General features: G+C 43.9%; 1 protein-coding gene across 5 annotated transcripts in view; it reads left to right on the top strand.

The window, feature by feature from the left end:
* LOC129838804 (striatin-interacting protein 1 homolog) overlaps window positions 1-18,858 on the top strand; it is a 39,682-nt gene extending 20,824 nt beyond the window's left edge. For 4 of the 5 annotated variants that reach the window (XM_055905999.1, XM_055905998.1, XM_055906003.1 and 1 more), the window contains exons 7-23: window positions 713-781; window positions 2,447-2,553; window positions 4,032-4,159; window positions 4,432-4,620; window positions 5,011-5,061; window positions 5,876-6,108; window positions 6,862-6,927; window positions 7,051-7,114; window positions 7,606-7,677; window positions 8,098-8,172; window positions 8,338-8,435; window positions 8,638-8,764; window positions 10,670-10,770; window positions 11,042-11,108; window positions 11,309-11,413; window positions 11,614-11,818; window positions 14,867-18,858. In XM_055905999.1, the coding sequence (XP_055761974.1) occupies window positions 713-781; window positions 2,447-2,553; window positions 4,032-4,159; window positions 4,432-4,620; window positions 5,011-5,061; window positions 5,876-6,108; window positions 6,862-6,927; window positions 7,051-7,114; window positions 7,606-7,677; window positions 8,098-8,172; window positions 8,338-8,435; window positions 8,638-8,764; window positions 10,670-10,770; window positions 11,042-11,108; window positions 11,309-11,413; window positions 11,614-11,818; window positions 14,867-15,120 (2,011 nt within the window). In that variant the 3' untranslated portion in view covers window positions 15,121-18,858. The remainder of the gene's footprint in view (window positions 1-712; window positions 782-2,446; window positions 2,554-4,031; window positions 4,160-4,431; window positions 4,621-5,010; window positions 5,062-5,875; window positions 6,109-6,861; window positions 6,928-7,050; window positions 7,115-7,605; window positions 7,678-8,097; window positions 8,173-8,337; window positions 8,436-8,637; window positions 8,765-10,669; window positions 10,771-11,041; window positions 11,109-11,308; window positions 11,414-11,613; window positions 11,819-14,866) is intronic. The other variant, XM_055906000.1, reaches the window with a different exon arrangement.
* Window positions 18,859-19,146: the final 288 nt, after the last annotated feature.

Genomic DNA, 19,146 nt, shown 5'->3' with positions numbered 1-19,146 from the left:
TGGTGGTAAATAGACATCTACGAAAAATATAGATGAAAACTTGGTAAATAGTATGGTCTACAGTTTATCATGAGGTATTCTAACTCAGGCGAGCAGAACCTCAAGACTTCCTTTAATATTAGAGATTGCGCACTAGCTGTTGTTAAGTAAGAGACACACGCCACCCCCCTTGAGCTTAACTGATACTGCCGTTCTGTCCTGCTGATGCATAGAAAAGCCAGCTAGATGTATATTATCTATGTCCTTGTTCAGCCAAGTTTCCGAGAAACATAGGATATTACAATTCTTCAGATCCCGTCGATGGGATAGTCTCGAGCGGAGCTCATCCAGTTTGTTCTCCCGTGATTGTACATTCAATAGAACAGAGGTGGTTTATTTACTCGTAGCCGTAGTTTCATCAGGGTGCCCGCACGTCGGCCTCTATATCGCTGTTCTGATGTCCAGAAGCTCTTTTCGGTCATAGGAAACGATTGGGGAAAACATCTATGTACAATTTATTTGGGGGGAGGGATCAGCTCATAAAACGCCCGCTATACATTCCATTGCTATTCTAGTCTTTGTCACTTTAATTATATGAAATGAGAACTTCCTGACCCCATGACCTGACCAGGGCCTAGACATGAGCGATATCTCTGGTCTGTTGTGTTGAGCTGTCTTGTGGTATGATTTATACTGTATGCATGCTAAACTACTTCTGTGTTTGACTCTGCAGTAACAACCAAGCCTGCAGCAGTGCAGTGAGGAAACCTGCCATCTCTCTGGCGGACAGCACAGAACTCAGGTGAGCATCCTTCCACCTCACTGATTTTTACACCAGTCCCCCAATCAGCCAAGCCAAGGTCTTCAACCCCAGCCCAAAACCCCAAACAGAAAGCAATGCAGATGTAGAAGCATTGTGGCTTGGAAAAACTCCCTAGAAAGGCAGGAACCTGGTCAGTCCTCTTCTGGATGTGCCGGGTGGAAATTATAAGAGTACATGGCCATTTAAGGCCAGATTGTTCTTCAAGATGTTCAAATGTTCAAGGATGGCCAGCAGGGTCAAATAATAATCAGTGGTTGTAGAGGGTACAACAGGTCAGTACTTCAGGAGTAAATGTCAGTTGCCTTTTCATAGCCAAACATTCAGAGGTAGAGAGAGGTATTGAGAGGTAGAGAGAGCCAAAACAAAAACAGCAGGTTCGTGACAAGGTAGCACGTCTGGTGAACAGATCAGCGTTCCCTAGCCGCAGGCAGAACAGTTGAAACTGGAGCAGCAGCACGACCAGGTGGACTGGGGAGAGCCAGAAGTCATCAGGCCAGGTAGTCCTGAGGCAAGATCCTAGAGCTCAGGTCGTCCGGGAGGAGAGGGAGAGACAAAGAATTAGAGGGAGCATACTTAAATTCGCACAGGACACCAGATAAGACAGGAGTATTACACCAGATATAACAGACTGACCCTATCCACTAGATATTACAGACTGACCCTAGCCCCCCGGCACATAGACTATTGCAGCATAGATACTGGAGACTGAGACAGGGGTGGGTCGGGGGACACTGTGGTCCTGTCCAACGATACCCCCGGACAGGGCCAACCAGGCAAGATATAACCCCACCCCACTAGAGGGATATCAACAGACCACAAACTTACTACCCTTAGACAAGGCTGAGTATAGCCCACGAAGATCTCCTCTACCTGCACAAGCCCGAGGGGGCACAAAACCCGACAGGAAGATCACATCTGTGACTCAACCTACTCAAGTGACAAACTCCTCCTAGGGACGGCTTGGAAGAGCACTAGTAAGCCAGTGACTCAACCCCTGTAATAGGGTCAGAGGCAGAGAATCCCAGTGGAGAGAGGGGAGCCGGCCAGGCAGAGACAGCAAGGGAGGTTCGTTACTCCAGTGCCTTGCCGTTCACCTTTGCATCCCTGGGCCAGACTACACTCAATCATGGGACCTACTGAAGTGATGAGTCTTCAGTAATGACTTAAAGGTTGAGACCGACTCTGCGTCTCTCACATGAACAGGCAGACCATTCCATAAAAATGGAGCTCAATAGGAGAAAGCCCTGCCTCCAGCTGTTTGCTTAGAAATTCTATGGACAGTAAGGTGGGGAACTAAATAACACGTCCTAATAGCTTGTAGAAAATGGAGGCCATTATGGCTTGTTTTCCATCTGAATCAAGGCGTTAATGCACAGGACACTGCCTCGCTAACGTTGTATAATTACTGTAGGGTGATTTAGGCTGATGCATTAGCTAGGCAAGTGCATGTGGGAACGTGTACAAGAGCATTAAGTATGCACACACACACATTTACAGATTCACACATATACCAACTACACATAGGCAGACATAATGTATGCACAAACACAGCTTTTCTACCTCAGTAGCTTACAGACTATTTGTCTTGATGCATGCATGCACACACCTGTTCATTCTGACATCTGACCTCTTGTATTCCACTAGGGTCTTGCTAAGCATCATGTACCTGATGGTGGAGACCATCCGTCTGCAGACAGAGGACGACAGGCCTGAGTGGAGAACTGCCAGAGAGGCCTTCAAGACTGAACTGGGTTTGTGTTTGTGTGTGTGTGTATGTGTGCACTGTAAGAAGTTTCTGTAATTTCAACAGTAAAACACTGTAGAATGCAGTAAAATACCATAAATGTGTTTTACAGCACACTAAGACTTTAATTTCAACAGTAAAACACTGTGAAATGCACAGTAAAATACCTTAAATGTGTTTTACAGAATTAATTATGGTGCATTGTGGGTTAATGTTGTGAGCGGGGAAAGCGTGTTGCTCATTAACATACTGTATGCTAATGTGCGCCTTGTAAGAGGCTATATTTGTTGCAACCGTGAGTGAGAATGCTGTACCCACCCAGAATACAGTAGTATACTGTATTTTAGGAATTCTACAAACCTTGTCCTGAAAATCTACAGTAACTTACTGACAATTGCTGGCAGTAATTGACTGTAATTCAGAGTACTAAACTGCATTTTTGGAGTGCTTAAAACCTTTTTGAGCAGTAGTGGGTGCATGGTATTGTTGTCTTTTAAGAGGCTATATTAGTGAGAATGCTGTATGAATTTAACTGATATATAGTAGTTCCCTAACAATGAAATGTATATAGGGAACAGATCAGATTTAGCCTGGCTGACACAGCTCGAGACCTGGTGTCTGCCAGACTAGATCAGAGTGGCAGTGGGTCTTAAACCTTTAATGGTTGAATATTTAACCATGTCCATTTGATTTGTTTCGCCCTGTAATCACGGCCAGTTTGGAAGCCTTTGTTTAGGCCTCTAGAAGTGCAAGTGATATAAAACACCAAATGCTCATAAATATGCTGTAATATACAAATACCTAGCAGCCAACCTTCTTGCTCCAATCCCTTGTAATCACAGTAAAATACTGCAATAATTACTTTCTTACAGTCTATTAGTCACCTTTACTGTATTGGACTGGGTTTCATTTCTTTGACATTATAGTCATTTACAGGAAGGTGGCGTCAAGCTACCGTGAATATCTCAGTAATGTATTGGCACTATCCAGAGATAGTCAGAGATATATCATCAAGAAATCTTGTTGTAATAACAATTACTTTGAAGACCAATGTATCCTTAACCACAACAATATTTTCAATCACGGTTACAGAAACTTTTCACATGCTATGACTTTGATATGTGTTTTTTTTTTCTCAACTTTGGTTGAATGCACCGACTGTAAGTTGCTAATGACAAGAGTGCCTGCTAAATGACTCAAATGTAAAAATGAAAACTTGCAAATAACACTGGGTAATTACAGAAATATACTGTAATTGTAATTGGTACTGTAATTTAGATTACAGTAACTGACTTGGTAGTGTAAATTAGATTACAGTACCATTTTTGGTACCGTAAAATGGATTACAGTAGCTGTACTGTAAAATAAAGTACATTGACTTACTGGCCAATTGCTGTCAGTAAGTTACTGTAAATTATACAGGAAATGTTTTAGTGTGTACACTGTATGTGGGTGCTGGCTGTTGACCCTTTCCTCTAACCTCAGGTTCTCCTCTGTACAACGGAGAGCCATTTGCCCTGTTGCTCTTCACCATGGTGACCAAGTTCTGCAGTATGAACGCTCCACACTTTCCCATGAAGAAGGTCCTGCTGCTGCTCTGGAAGACTATCCTGGTCAGTAAGCCACAGCACAGACACCATCACCTGTCCCTTTAGTAGGCTAGCCGCTTCGCAACAGAGGTATTTCATCCACCACTATTGTCAATTCAAAAAACTTGTTAGAATGACGGTAGAATGCTAACGTCGTATCAGGCAAGACTAGCTCCCACAATGGAATCGATGGGTTTGTACAATTCGGTTTGCCAATATCTGCATAGAGCTCTGTCCGTGTGTTCATGTACATCTCTATGGCTTTCTGTGCCCATCTGTCTCTGTGTGTGTTACAGTTCACGATGGGGGGATTCGAGGAGCTCCAGGAGATGAAGGTTCGAGGCAGAGAGAGGCTGAGCTTGCCTCCCCTACCTGAGGACAGCATCAAGGTGGTCCGGAGCATGAGAGCAGCCTCTCCTCCAGCCTCGGCAATGGAGCTCATAGAACAGCAACAGCAGGCCAAGAGAGGACGCCGCAGCCGCAGGGTACGTATCCTACAACCATTATATCATGCACACACTGTTCCTGGAGCTTTTCACATACACACACACACACACACACCTGTGCGCTAGACTCACTTGACTGAATACACACCTGATGTGTTCTAACAGCGAGCCTAACTAAACCCGTGCAGTCACAGCCTCACGCGCCATGCCCTCTAACAAACATGGATTGCTCAGCCTGACTATAGCAGTAGAGAATGTGAATAGGAACTATGTGCACACCATCAGTGTACTGTATTCCCCCTGACACGTTTGCTCTTTTAACTTCTTCCTCTAATCCTAATCCTCCTCTAATCCTCCTAGCTGTTGTTAGACTAGGGCTCGGACTTCACCAGGCTCTCAACCGCCCTCCTCTTCCTTGTGTCCCTACAGAGTGCCTTTGTTGATAGCTTGGAAGGAGACAGTCCCTTTCCCAAGAAGCAGGTCTTTACCCACTTTCCCTCTGCATTTTCCCTGCCTCGGGCTGGTTCTTGCACCTTCTATTCCTCCACCCCTTTCTTTTCCTCTTCTTTCTCCTCTTCCTCTTATTCCTTGTCCTCCTCCTCTTCCTCCTTCCTTTTTTCTCCTCCTTCACTGCGTTCTGCACTGTATGGGTGGGTACAGAGACGGGGCTGGCTGTGGTCGAGGTCCCTGCGGACATGACGGGAGCTTTCCTCTAGTCTCCATCTCCACTGGGTTGTTAAGCCGCCACCGTATCGCTGTAGACAACAGTTCACTGCAGCTTCTTTCCCACCACGCAGCTGAATGGCTTGTTCTCCATGGGATATGAGTCATATAGGTCTATGCTGGTCACACTGCTTCCGTTACCTCTGTTGCTCTCCTCACCAGCACACAGTCTACCTGGCGACTACTTGCTAGCACCACACCGCCATACGTTACACTGCACTGGCGCTCCGCTGCAATTAAATGCAACCCCCTTGCCTGAAGCTTGTTGCATTGATGATGCCTCAGTCATTCATTAAAACTATGGAAGTGGTTTGAGAGGATTGGGTTTGTGTTTGTATGACTGATTATGGTTGTAAGTGGAATGTTTAATACTTGAATATGGAGTTGGGCCCAAACGTTCCTCTGGTTTTTTACTGGGAGTTTCTGTAACCTTTTTGTTTTGGAGTGCAGCCTTATGGTGGGTAAGTTTTGAGTATTGCTTGGGGTTGAAGTGGGAAGCCAGGGCCTAACCCTGTGTGTGTGTGAGGGGACGGCCTCTTTCATGCCCCCTGCTGGTTGTTCTGGTTTCCAGCCCCTGGTAAAGCAGGACAGCCTAGACACGTACAACGAGCGAGACCCCTTTAAGAACGACGACGCACGCGACGAGGAGGAGGATGGCGAGGAAGCCGACAGTGGCATCGAGGGCGAGGTGGACCCCCTGGACCGTGATGTCATCATCCAGCCGCCACCCCCACCGCCCCCGCTCAGACCCCCCACTGAGAGAGCGTCCCTCCCCAAGGGTCTGCCCTGGGCCCCCAAAGTCAGGTAAGGCTGGAACGCCCAGTTCCAAACAAACCTCTCGCCCCTCGCCATAACTCTTAAACCTTCTGTGTTTGCAGATCTGAAGGGATTGGATAGGTGTAATATAGCTGAAGCTCCCCAAAAACCACCAGAAGGCAGGGTGGATCGATCACCTTATTGCTTACCTCAGATCTGCAAACTCAAGTGATAACATACAAAATAAAATGTACACTGGGTTCTAGTTTTGTTATTCTGCACACTCGTGCTGCTGATAGTGCCCCCTCTGTTTAGGAGGACTCAAAGTAACCCACCTCAGTCACTCATACAGTAACAGCCAGCGCCCCCTCGCAAGATGGCCTCTGTCTACACATTAGTGAAAGTGGCCTATCTCTCCTGTGTGTGTGTGTGTGTGGGGGTGGACTTGGCGACATGAATAATAATTTAGCACATGAGGTGGAGTTCCAGATCCCAATGTCACACAGAGTACAGAGGCAGCATCGGGTGTGACTGATGAGGCTTTAAGCAGCCAACACGGTACCCTAAAGTGTGTGTGTGCAAACACTCTAAGGTGGATGTCTGTGGGAGAGGAGATGCATCATCTGGTTAGCAGCCGTACGTCTTTGGTCGGTCTGTTTGGATAGTGTCGCTACAAGCCCGGGAAACCAGACCAGGAAGCACAGTAGGTCTAGTAGTGTGATCAGTGAGAAGGTGGATCTCAGACTGGGGGTTAGTGAGGGGCAGCAGGCTTCTATCGAATCTATCGCTCTGTCTCCACAGAGAGAAAGACATCGAGCACTTCCTGGAGACCAGCAGGAACAAGTTCATCGGCTTCACTCTGGGAAAGTGAGTGTCGCGTTCACTGTGTTGTCTGAAAGGCTCGCTCCCTGTAGTACACTGCCGTGTGTGGTCCTAGTTATCGCAGTGCCAGTGAATGTTCTCTCTCGGCTGCTGTGTTTGTTTTTCTAGTGACACAGAGACACTGGTCGGTCTTCCTAGGCCCATACACGAGAGTGTCAAGACCCTTAAACAGGTAAGCAGGAGAGAAATCACTCTTGTCCTTCCTCTTCTATCCTTTCCCCCTCTCCTCTTAATCCCTCCATCCCTCTCTCTCCACCAGGACCGAGTGTTACACTGGTGATGAAGTATTGACGTTTATTTGACCAGCTAGTCAATATCCCTGGACGTTGACATCCCACTTAGAAATCAATTGTGTGTTTTGAACTGACTGTGAAACACCTTTACACTGAGGAATGCCATTCTGTGTGTCAATCTGTGAATACTAATGAACGCCCGTTAAAAGCCGCTTCTGTTTACGCATCGGGCGCTGCCTGACGAGATAATGTCAGAATACTATAGTATATCGCCATGGTGAAGTCTCATTGAAAAGGTGTGAAGTGAAATAGAATATGGAATGGATTGTGGTGATGAAGTGCTTTGCGCTGGTTCTCGTCGTGCTTTATATGGTATTGTGTATTGTGGCTAACTCACCATATCCAACACCCTGCTCTCTTTTCACACCAGCACAAATATGTCTCTATAGCCGAGATGCAGATCAAGAGGGAAGAGGAGCTTCAACAGTGCCCCATGACCCTGGTCAGTGACTCTTCTCACTGTTTGCTTTATATGAAATTACAGGAACTCCTCTATTCGAATGAGTGTAATGCTAGGCTAAAACTATACTGGAAAATGAAGTGGGGGGGCTGTCAATGTTTTGACACCTCGTTGCACCACACCTCCCAAAAGGATAATGTCTGCTCAATGTCAAAATGTGTATATTTTTAAACTGTAGAGCATTGTGTTTTATGTTGTAAATGTGTCTTTGTAATTACATTTTGATTCTATTTTTGCCAGGTCTCTCTTCTAAAATAGATTCTCAATTTCAATGAGTCTAACCTGGTCAAATAAAAATATGATCTTTCATTTTCTAAGTGTTTGGAACAGGGCTCTGTGAATGGAAACAAGATGACTATAGACCGTGTGCAACTCATATTGTGTGGTGTTGTGTTGTGTCAGGGAGAAGAGGATGTGGATGAGAACCCAACAGAGATCCTGTATCTGGGAATGCTTCCTAACCTGTCTCAGTATGTGGTGAGGACATCTACCATTATATTCTGCTCTACCAAGACACTTCACATGGCATCATCTTACTTTGCATCTCAAACATCATAGATTTTTACTAAGTATTTGCTGTCTAGACCTGTCATGTTTCAGAGCTGAGAGGTCGAAAGCTAAAACCCACGTTGTATTTATCAGATTGCCCTTCTGAAGCTGCTGCTGGCTGCAGCACCTACCTCCAAGGCCAAGACGGACTCCATCAATATACTGGCTGATGTGCTGCCAGAGGAGATGCCGTGAGTGTAATAGCCTTCTGCCTCTCCTTGTTCCCTCACGGTCATCTTTGCTGTTCATGCTTAAGTTGAGTGATGGCAATAAGGAGGACATTTAATTTAGTTTGTTCATAAATAAAGTCAGTGACTATAGATTTGTCATGTCAAGGGAAGTTGTTGCTATGAATCACATAAAAGGTGTGTGTGTGTGTGTGTGTGATGGCAGAATCACGGTCCTCCAGAGCATGAAGCTGGGTATTGACGTGAACAGACACAAGGAGATCATTGTCAAGGCCATCTCTGCCCTTCTGTTGCTGCTACTCAAGCACCTGAAACTCAATCACATCTACCAAGTAAGCCACCTACCACCACTGTCTCTCTCTCTCTCTCTCTCTCTCTCTCTCTCTCTCTCTCTCTCTCTCTCTCTCTCTCTCTCTCTCTCTCTCTCTGTTTCCCACCTTTCCCCCCTCACACACCAGGTCAGCCACTATCTCTTGCTCGCCATCCCTTTCTCTCCCCCACCCCCTCAGGTCTGCCGCTGCTCTCTCGCTCTCATCTCTTCCAGTGGTGTAGTGTAGGGTGAACGCAAGTAAACGCAGTTTAACCACTTTTGCAGAAAAAATGCATTGAAAATATAGGAAGCGTTACTTTTTTCACCACAGCCGGCGAACAGTTTACCCAACATTTTTTTTTTAACCACTACATCCCCCCCCTTAACCCCCCCACACCTTTCCCACCCTCACACACTTAGTCAGCCTCCACTCTCTCTCATCTCCCTGCCTTCCACATTCACCACCACATTTCTCTCTCTTTCTGTCTTCATCTCCTCTCACAGCCCCCACCCATTTGGCTCCTGGGAGCCGATAACACAGATCCTGCACTGGAATGATAGGCACACAGTCAAAGGTTCATACATCTCCCTGCACACAAAGAGGGAGGCAGGATAGAGGGAGGCATGATAGAGGGAGGCAGGAGGAGGAGGAGGGTTGGAGAAGTACCATCAGACAAGAAATGGGTACATAGCTGCACCATCCATTTTCCAAAATGCAAAGCTGGGCTCCCTCCAAAATCTGCTCTTGTAAAGGAGGATTATAATTGCTATTTTGGGGCGATTAGCTTCATGTATCGTCGTCCTACTGCTGCTTATCCCTGAGATGAGAGTGTCTCTCTTCAGCACACGAAACCATGTACCTTTAAAAGGGATTGGTTCAAGGTTTACTTTTTGGCACGCAACAACTATTGATAGGTAGTGAATCGTCTTCAGAGAGAAATGGAGAATCTGCTCTTTTGACAATAGTGTGCTTATACCTGGCTGCATCCCATACCTGGCAGCATGTCAGGACTGTTCTGTCAAATCCTAAATGAAAAAGGAGCTAGTTCCCCATTCAATAGGATGAAAGATGAACATAGCTGGATGTAAAATTATAGTAGCGCCATCTACTGCCCAAAATGATTACGTTCACTCTTATTTGCCACTACCAACTGCCAAATGAAGCTTGTTACAAAGATGTATTATTGCAACTGCAGAACCCAGCTCAGTGAAAGGGTTAAATGAGTCTGCCTATGGCTCCTATCCTGCTGGCTCTTAGACGGCCGTGGCGCAGAGCTGAGTACTTCTAGGGAGAGCAAATTGGCTAAATCCTCTTATTGGAACACCCCTCATTCCCATCGTGAGAATGTAAAGGGGTTGTCATTTCAGAGTGTCTTTTACACCCCAAAAATCGGACAAAAAGTGGTCTTGAACGTTCTTTTGATGATAGTAAACGATTGCATAGAATGTATAAACGAGGAGAAATCGGTCTGTTCCTGAACTCTGCAGGCTGCTCATAAAATATAGAAAGACTGGGGGTTGGAGGATTAATATTTTATTATTTAATAGCTCGGAATTTTTATTATTAGGAGTTAAAGGGCTAGTGGGCCTTAGTGCTTTATCTGGACCTCCATGGTTCCTGTGCACTAAAGACAGTCAGTGACTTTGCAGTGACCTTGTACTTCCTGTGTGTGTGTCTCTCTAACTCTCTCTAACTCTCTCTAACTCTCTCTAACTCTCTCTCTCTCTCTCTCTCTCTCTCTCTCTCTCTCTCTCTCTCTCTCTCTCTCTCTCTCTCTCTCTCTCTCTCTCTCTCTCTCTCTCTCTCTCTCTCTCTCTCTCTCTCTCTCTCTTCTCTCTCTCTCTCTCTCTCTCTCACTCTCTCTCTCTCTCTCTCTCTCTCTCTCTCTCTCTCTCTCTCTCTCTCTCTCTCTCTCTCTCTTTTCAGTTTGAGATTGTCTCTCAACACCTGGTGTTTGCTAACTGCATCCCACTCATCCTCAAGTTCTTCAACCAGAACATCATGTCTTACATCAGTGCCAAAAACAGGTAGGACTCAACTGACTACAACTGACTACCACTTAGATTCCGCCACAGTGCCAGAGGTGCATCTGCACCCACATAAAGGCATGACTTCCGTCTGCCAGGTATTTGTTTCCTGCTCATAAAAGACACCGGCGGCTGCAGGGTGGAGGTGCCAAAACACAGGGGGGTTTCAGGTGTGGATGGCAAATGTGTCTCTCTCACCTCAATGACAGGTGTAACACCACTGTTGACACGAAGATGGGATGTAATAATCTCGTTTGTGCTCTCATTGTAGTATATGTGTGCTGGACTTCCCTCACTGTGTGGTCCACGAGATGCCTGAGCTCACGGCTGAGAGCTTGGTGAGTCCAGATCACAAACCCATGTGTTTACATCAGACTGTTCAAATGTTAAAGACCTGGCTATGGGTTTGGTTTATCTGTTGGCTGTGATTAGACACTGGCCGTGTCCGGCTACCCATCCTAAATACTAGGCCGTTATATATGTGTTCTTTTATGGGCGTTTCAATTCTCCTCACCCTGTTGTTGCCTGCGATTTGTAGGAAGCTGGAGACAGTAATCAGTTCTGCTGGCGTAATCTCTTCTCCTGCATCAACCTGCTGAGGATCCTCAACAAGCTGACTAAATGGAAACACTCCAGGACCATGGTGAGAGAGACCTGGTGTTGCCTCTCTTTATGATCATATGTCCCTTATTCAGTACCCACTTGTAGAACCTATCAGATCCTTTCAGATCTACAAGAGTGCCGAGGGTGTACAGGCTAGAAGACAGTTTGCAATTCAAAGATTTGTGACGGGACACTTTTGAGATCCACCGTGTCCTTCTCTTCCACCTCCTCCTCTCTCAGATGCTGGTGGTGTTCAAGTCTGCTCCCATCCTGAAGAGGGCGCTGAAGGTCAAACAGGCCATGATGCAGCTGTATGTCCTCAAGCTGCTCAAGATACAGACCAAGTACCTGGGCCGCCAGTGGAGGAAGAGCAACATGAAGACCATGTCAGCCATCTACCAGAAAGTACGACACAGGCTCAATGACGACTGGGCCTATGGCAACGGTAAGACGCAGAGGAAATCAACTTTTGAACGCATACCTGAAGTCAACTCTTAATTCACTGGTGTGTAGGAGATGTGAAAGCCATGCAACGAATCAGAATTTGATGATGAATGTGAAATGTAATGTGGCAGGTACATACTATGTGCCTTTGATTATTGATCTCCGTAACTGAACGTCCAATCAGCCAACTGCTGTAAGATGAAGGCCGGTAACTAAGGAGGTGTTGCCATGGCAACCAAGCCAGGGGCCAGCTAGGGGTGAGAGGCCCTCAGAGGAAAAGAGACGACTGTCTGTCATCACATGTCTCAGGTTCTATTCTCAATGGACCAGATAGACAGAGGGAAAGAGAGGAGAGAGCTCCACTGGTTCTTCGAATCAAATGTTATTGGTCACGTACACCTGGTTAGCAGATGTTAATGCTAGTGTATTAAAATGCTTGTACTTTTAGTTCCGACAGTGCAGTAATATCTAACAAGTAATCTAACAATTCCCCAACAACTACCTAATACACACAAATCTAAAGGGGTGAATGAGAATATGTACGTGTAAGTATATGGATGAGCGGCATAGGCAAGGTGCAATAGATGGTATAAAATACAGTATATACGGTTGAAGTCAGAAGTTTACATACACTTAGGTTGGAGTCATTAAAACTTGTTTTTCAACCACTCCACAAATTTCTTGTTAACAAACTATAGTTTTGGCAAGTCGGTTAGGACATCTAGGACATCTGTATGAAACAAGTAATTTTTCCAACAATTGTTTACGGACAGATTATTTCACATATAATTCACTGTATCACAATTCCAGTGGGCCAGAAGTTTACATACACTAAGTTGACTGTGCCTTTAAAAAGCTTGGAGAATTCCCCCAAATTATGTCATGGCTTTAGAAGCTTCTGATAGGCAAATTTACATCATTTGAGTCAATTGGAGGTGTACCTGTGGATGTATTTCAAGGCCTACCTTCAAACTCAGTGCCTCTTTGGTTGACATCATGGGAAAATCAAAAGAAATCAGCTAAGACGTCAGAATTTTTTTTGTAGACCTCCACAAGTCTGGTTCATCCTAAGGAGTAATTTACAAACGCTGGAAGGTACCACGTTCATCTGTACAAACAATAGTATACAAGTATAGACACCATGGGACCACGCAGCTGTCATACCGCTCAGGAAGAAGACGCGTTCTGTCCCCTATTGATGAACGTACTTTGGTGCAATCCCAGAACAACAGCAAAGGACCTTGTGAAGATGCTGGAGGAAACGGGTACAAAAGAATCTATATCCACAGTAAAACGAGTCCTATATCGACCTATATAACCTGAAAGGCCACTCAGCAAGGAATAAGCCACTGCTCCAAACCCGCCATAAAAAAGCCAGACTATGGTTTGCAACTGCATATGGGGACAAAGATAATACTTTTTGGAGAAATGTCCCCAGGTCTGATGAAACATTAATAGAACTGTTTGGCCATAATGACCATCGTTATGTTTGGAGGAAAAAGGGGGAGGCTTGCAAGCTGAAGAACACCATCCCAACCGTGAAGCACGGGGGTGGCAGCATCATGTTGTGGGGGTGCTTTGCTGCAGGAGGGACTGGTGCACTTCACAAAATAGATGGCATCATGAGGAGGAAAATGATGTGGATATATTGAAGCAACATCTCAAGTCATTAGTCAGGAAGTTAAATCTTGGTCGCAAGTTAAGGACAACAAAGTCAAGGTATTGGAGTGGCCATCACAAAGCCCTGACCTCAATCCCATAGAACATTTGTGGACAAAACTGAAAAAGCATGTGCGAGCAAAGAGGCCTACAAACCTGACCCAGTTACACCAGCTCTGTCAGGAGAAATGGGCCAAAATTCACCCAACTTATTGTGAGAAGCTTGTGGAAGGCTACCCAAAACATTTGACCCAAGTTAAACAATTTAAAGGCAATGCTACCAAATGCTAATTGAGTGTATGTAAACTTCTGGCCCACTGGGAATGTGATGAAAGAAATTAAAGCTGAAATAAATCATTCTCTTTACAATTTTTCTGACATTTTACATTCTTAAAATAAAGTGGTGATCCTAACTGACCTAAGACAGGGAAATTTTACTAGGATTAAATGTCAGGAATTGTGAAAAACTGAGTTTAAATGTATTTGGCTAAGGTGTATGTAAACTTCCGACTTCAACTGTACATGTGATATGAGTAATGTAAGATATGTAAACATTATTTAAAGTGGCATTATTTAGAGTAACTTTGTATAAAGTGTCTAGTGATCCATTTATTAACGTTGCCAGTGATTGGGTCTCAATGGGGTGGCAGGTAGCCTAGTGGTTAGATCATTGGACTAGGAACCGGAAGGTTGTAAGATCGAATCGCTGAACTGACAAGCTAGAAATCTGTCGTTCTGCACCTGAACAACGCAGTTAACCCACTGTTCCTAGGCCGTCATTGAAAATCAGAATTTGTTCTTAACTGACTTGCCTAGTTAAATAAAGGTAAAATACATTTTAAAATGTAGGCAAGAGCCTCTCTAAGTTAGTTATTGCTGTTTAGAGATAGAAGCTGTTTTTCAGTCTCTCAGTCCCAGCTTTGATGCACCTGTACTGACCTCGCCTTCTGGATGGTAGTGGCGTGAACAGGCCGTGGCTCGGGTGGTTGATGTCCTTGATGATCTTTTTGGCCTTCCTGTGACATCGGGTGCTGTAGGCGTCATGGATGGCAGGTAGTTTGCCCCCGGTGATGCGTTGTGCAGACCGCACCACCCTCTGGAGAGCCTTGCGGTTGAGGGCGGTGCAGTTGCCGTACCAGGCTGTGATACAGAACGACAGGATCCTCTTGATTGTGCATCAATCGAGAGCATGTCCCTGTGCTGTAATTTAAATCCCAGAATTCACTGTTTTCTCTGTATTGATTGATTATTGAGGTCTATTGTCCTTTAACAACAGTATAACGCATTTTCCAAACAGAAATTCGACAGAGACAATGGATAGGGTTATGTGGTGCTGTTCATCAAGTTAATAGACCTGCGAATGAAACTCTGTTGCTTTTTTGTCCTCCAGATATCGACGCACGGCCGTGGGACTTCCAGGCGGAGGAGTGCGCCTTGAGGGAGAGCATCGAGAAGTTCAACAGCCGTCGCTACGACAAGAACCAGAACGGCGAGTTTGCCCCGGTGGACAACTGCCTGCAAAGCGTTCTGGGCCAGCGTGTTGAGCTGCCGGAGGACTTCCACTACAGCTATGAAATGTGGCTGGAGAGAGAGGTGTTTTCACAGCCTATCCAATGGGAGGGTCTACTACAACAGGCCCAATGAGCGGGGAGGACACACATACCAGGGACACAAGCCTACGACTACTGTGATCTTCGTGTAAATATGTGGCAAAAATAGAACATCTGTTTGTAATCACCTGTATCCATGCAGAAATTGTACAGTAATGATATAGACACTAATAACGATGTCATGGCAACTTGGTAGGAGCAGGCTCTTACAGTACAAGCTAAGTGGAATAGTGTCACTATTCTGTCAGTCACAACAACCAATCCAACCACTATGTCCAAACCACCAGTTCATTTTTTCTCACTCAATTTGGTTCGCTTCTGTGCTTTGTGGAATAATTCATTTTAAAACCATGGCATGTACTTTTTTTAATGAAGATGTACATTTTAAGTACCGACACTGTTTTTAGTTTATGTTGTTACATGTGTATTTATTTATGGTCACAGCCATTATGTTTTAGTTCGTAAATCTCATAGCTGCAGATGATATTGTGGTTGATTTATATATTTCTAGAAAAAAGGCATTTTTGGAAAGATAGTACTCTGTATTAACAGACTAACAATTGATTGATTGTTTTCAATTAAAATAGTAAAACATATACAAAAATAGCTTCTTAGCCAAGAGCAATTTCTCTAGCAAGAATTTTGCTTGGACTGTTGTCGTGGAAAATCATCTCAGAAATATAACGCTTTATCAGAACTTGTGAAATCAAAACATGCTTTTATTTACAATATTATAACCATCTCGAATGTCCCACCGAACCCCCTCTCTCCCAGAGCACTAGTTCGCTCTTTATACCCAAATAGCATATGAGTCCACCCCATATGCAAATAAGCATACTTCCCCTATTCTTTGTGCCATCATTATCTTTTTAGTTCAGGCTTCCTGCTTGTTCACACATACTAACGCTCATCATCTGCTTTCAGTTAAATTACAATAGTGGTCAGACCCTCTATCTTAGTGTCAACATACTCTGTGTCCTTCCCCTCACCACTAAATCAATGCACTCTTTGTTCTGTCCCCGCTATCCCTAGGGTATCCAATTGCTTATAGGCATATTTCTCTGGTATGTATGTTTTTCTTTAGTGGAATGAATAGACTATAAATCTAGTGTGTCAAAGCGCCTAGTAAGCGCTTTGTCTGGTCAATCTGTCAGCACAATGGAGAATATACAAGGGTCAGAGGGTCAGAACGTCCCTTAGTAGATTTCCATTACCACGGTCTCATGATCTATGTTACCATGTGGTTTGTTACTTTAATGTTCAGCTATCTTTTATATTTATATGTTATCCATGTATCTTATGTTACTACTACACCATCTGCTAATCTTTGGTTTCCTGTATTTACCAGAATGGTAAATGCACTCACATCTGCCTTCTTATACTATTTTCTAGTATACTCCTATCTATTGTTTAATTGGTGTGATATCTACCTACATATGTCACTTACTCCTACATAATCTGGGAGTGGTCTGAGTAGGGAGGGGAAAACTAGCTGTTATTGTCAGACAGGTTTTGAACTCTTTTATCAGTCTATTAACTAATTTACCCCGCCTGCAGATGTCACCAGGCAGACCAAAACTCCATCCCAAAGAAACGGGAAGAAACAGCTCTTACATTTAAAGGGCATTATCATCATTTTCACAATTTCACAGTATTATTCCAACCTCAAAGTGTTGGGGAGAATTAAGGGAGAATTTAACAACATGAACCCTTTCTAGGTTAATAGTATTTTAATTTATGTAATCACTAACAGATATTCCTATAAGTCATTGATTATCAACTAGATCCTACTGCGGGATGGGTTTTTTTCTTGAGTGGATGGTCAAGGGGGCTGAAACAACATAATTACAAATAATTTGTATACATAAAATTAACTGCAAAAAACCCAAACAGATATAGTATTTGACAAAAGATAATAACTTCCAAAATTGCTTACATTTGGATGCGATCACGTCTCTCTATTATGCGTGGGAATACTTGGGAACAGATTTCCAAAATTAAAATCACATGGAGCTGATTTCCTGGTGTTTTAAGTTTAAATAAATATTTTTTTATGTCCAACAATGAGGAAAAAATGAGATAAAATCACCCGCGGGCCAAATTCGGCCCCCGGCCCGCCAGTTGGGGAACCTTGCTGTAAGTAATATGTGGTAGTTAATTTATGTTTATAAAGGTCTGTGAAGCCTTTGGCCAGATGGAGAGAAAAGAAAGGATAAGGACACAGGAAAACCTTTTTTGAGGCTGATCTGAAGGGTTTGACCAGGGATCGGGAGGCTTGAGGGGGTTCATCGGCCCAACGTGGGAAGGCTGACTCCCTCTGGGAACCCCAAGAGTCCTGTGTGCTTCACTCTCTGTCCTCCCAAAGGTGTCATGGCTGTCTTGGTTCAGCCCTCAGTCCACCTCCCCACTTCCGCATAGCAGCTAACCTTGAATAACAGCACAACAGCTGAAGGGCTACACCTGTCCTTGTGAGGCTGATCTCCCTCGCTGAATACACAGTAGTTGTCACACAATGGTGCTGATTTTTATGACATCTGTTGTCGAGTCAATTTCTTTCATTGTAAAGCAGAACTACCTTGGGCTGTCAAGGCCATTACGTATTCTCTTGAGTGTTCTGTAAATTTCTCTTAAGGTTATGGAACATTCTCTGATGACACAAGCACACAAGACATGATCATGGTCACTTTTTCATATAATCTAGTGTAGTCTTTAGTGTTTCTCTCCGGGGAATTTGTGTAGGCGCCTGAGATGTCCTTTGTTGTATTATCTTTGTATTGAACGATGATTGTGTAACTGTATTGCGCTTCTTTGTGGAATCTAAGTCTGCATGGCTGCAGTTTTATACTTCTGTTTGAATATGTCATATTTAAAACTATATTCTGAAATTTTATACAATATTTCAAAATGTGACTTTTGTTGAAATTCCAATTTTAGAACACAAATTCAAAATGTACTCTCACTCACAATTTGGTATATGTAGGGTGTTTTGGTAAATGCACCTACATTTGTCTATTGAGTCAGCACCATGTCTGCTTCTGGAGTATGTCTCAAAAGACATGTCAAGTTTGTCCCACACAGGTGAAGAAGAAAGTCATTTGACGTTCGGAGTTTTCTTGAATGCAAAAGCTTTCAAAATAACAGCTTATCTTGAGGTTCTCAGGTTCAGAATGTACAATAATTGTAAAGATAAACAACTATGGCTTCCTCCTCACTACCTATACAGTATGTAAGTATGAGTGGAACTGGTGGAATAGCAATAACATGATAATCACAATCTAAGCATTGAAAAGTAGTCTACACTTGGATTGGCACATGCAGTAACCTAACACAATGTTGATAATTTCTTTACACTTGTTGCAGTTACACCGGACATTGTTTCAGAAACCCTAACCTTGTGCCAAAGTAATGAGTGCCAGTTTCGATTAGAAATGAATGCCTTACTCAGAGCACCTCTCATTTGAAACAATGCAATATCTCTTTTTCTACCTACAATCACTGGAAATACTCTACAGTATATGTATGTATGAGTTCCGGCAGTTGGAGGATGTGTTCCTAGATGTGTTTTGCAGTGTTTGGATAATGCTGTTTGTGTGTTTTTGTCATAATTATAGGACAGGGTAATAATAATAATATTGGTTTTGTTCAGGGGTATGTGCAATGACTGTCCTGTACAGCGGCATTATTCTGTTGAAAGACATCAGCGTTGAAACTTGTAAGATAATTCTGTCCTTCATATACTGTCTTTTCTAAATAAAGAGATCCGTGGTTTTAATTAGTATACATCTTTCTATGGATAATGTTTAGGAAGTCTACACTCTCGACTCCAGCCCTTTTTACAACCTATTCAGGATAGCGTTGCCTGACTTATGTGCATTCCACACAGTTTCCCTGGAGATCAGGTAGTGTGAGAATACGTGATGATTTCTCGTCTGAAAGTGTTGTTTTTTTCCCATCCCAAAGTTAACGGTAAGCAAAATAGCTTATTGATTGTGAATAAGGAATGGGTGTTTTTGTAATATATTCATGATGCCAGGAGATAATCAGCAGATTACCATGGTGA

Source organism: Salvelinus fontinalis, chromosome 39, assembly GCF_029448725.1.
Source record: "Salvelinus fontinalis isolate EN_2023a chromosome 39, ASM2944872v1, whole genome shotgun sequence".
NCBI classification, from domain to species: Eukaryota; Metazoa; Chordata; class Actinopteri; order Salmoniformes; family Salmonidae; genus Salvelinus; species Salvelinus fontinalis.
The sequence above is the reverse complement of the archived record's forward strand: the minus strand, read 5'-3'. Positions and strand labels throughout refer to the sequence as shown.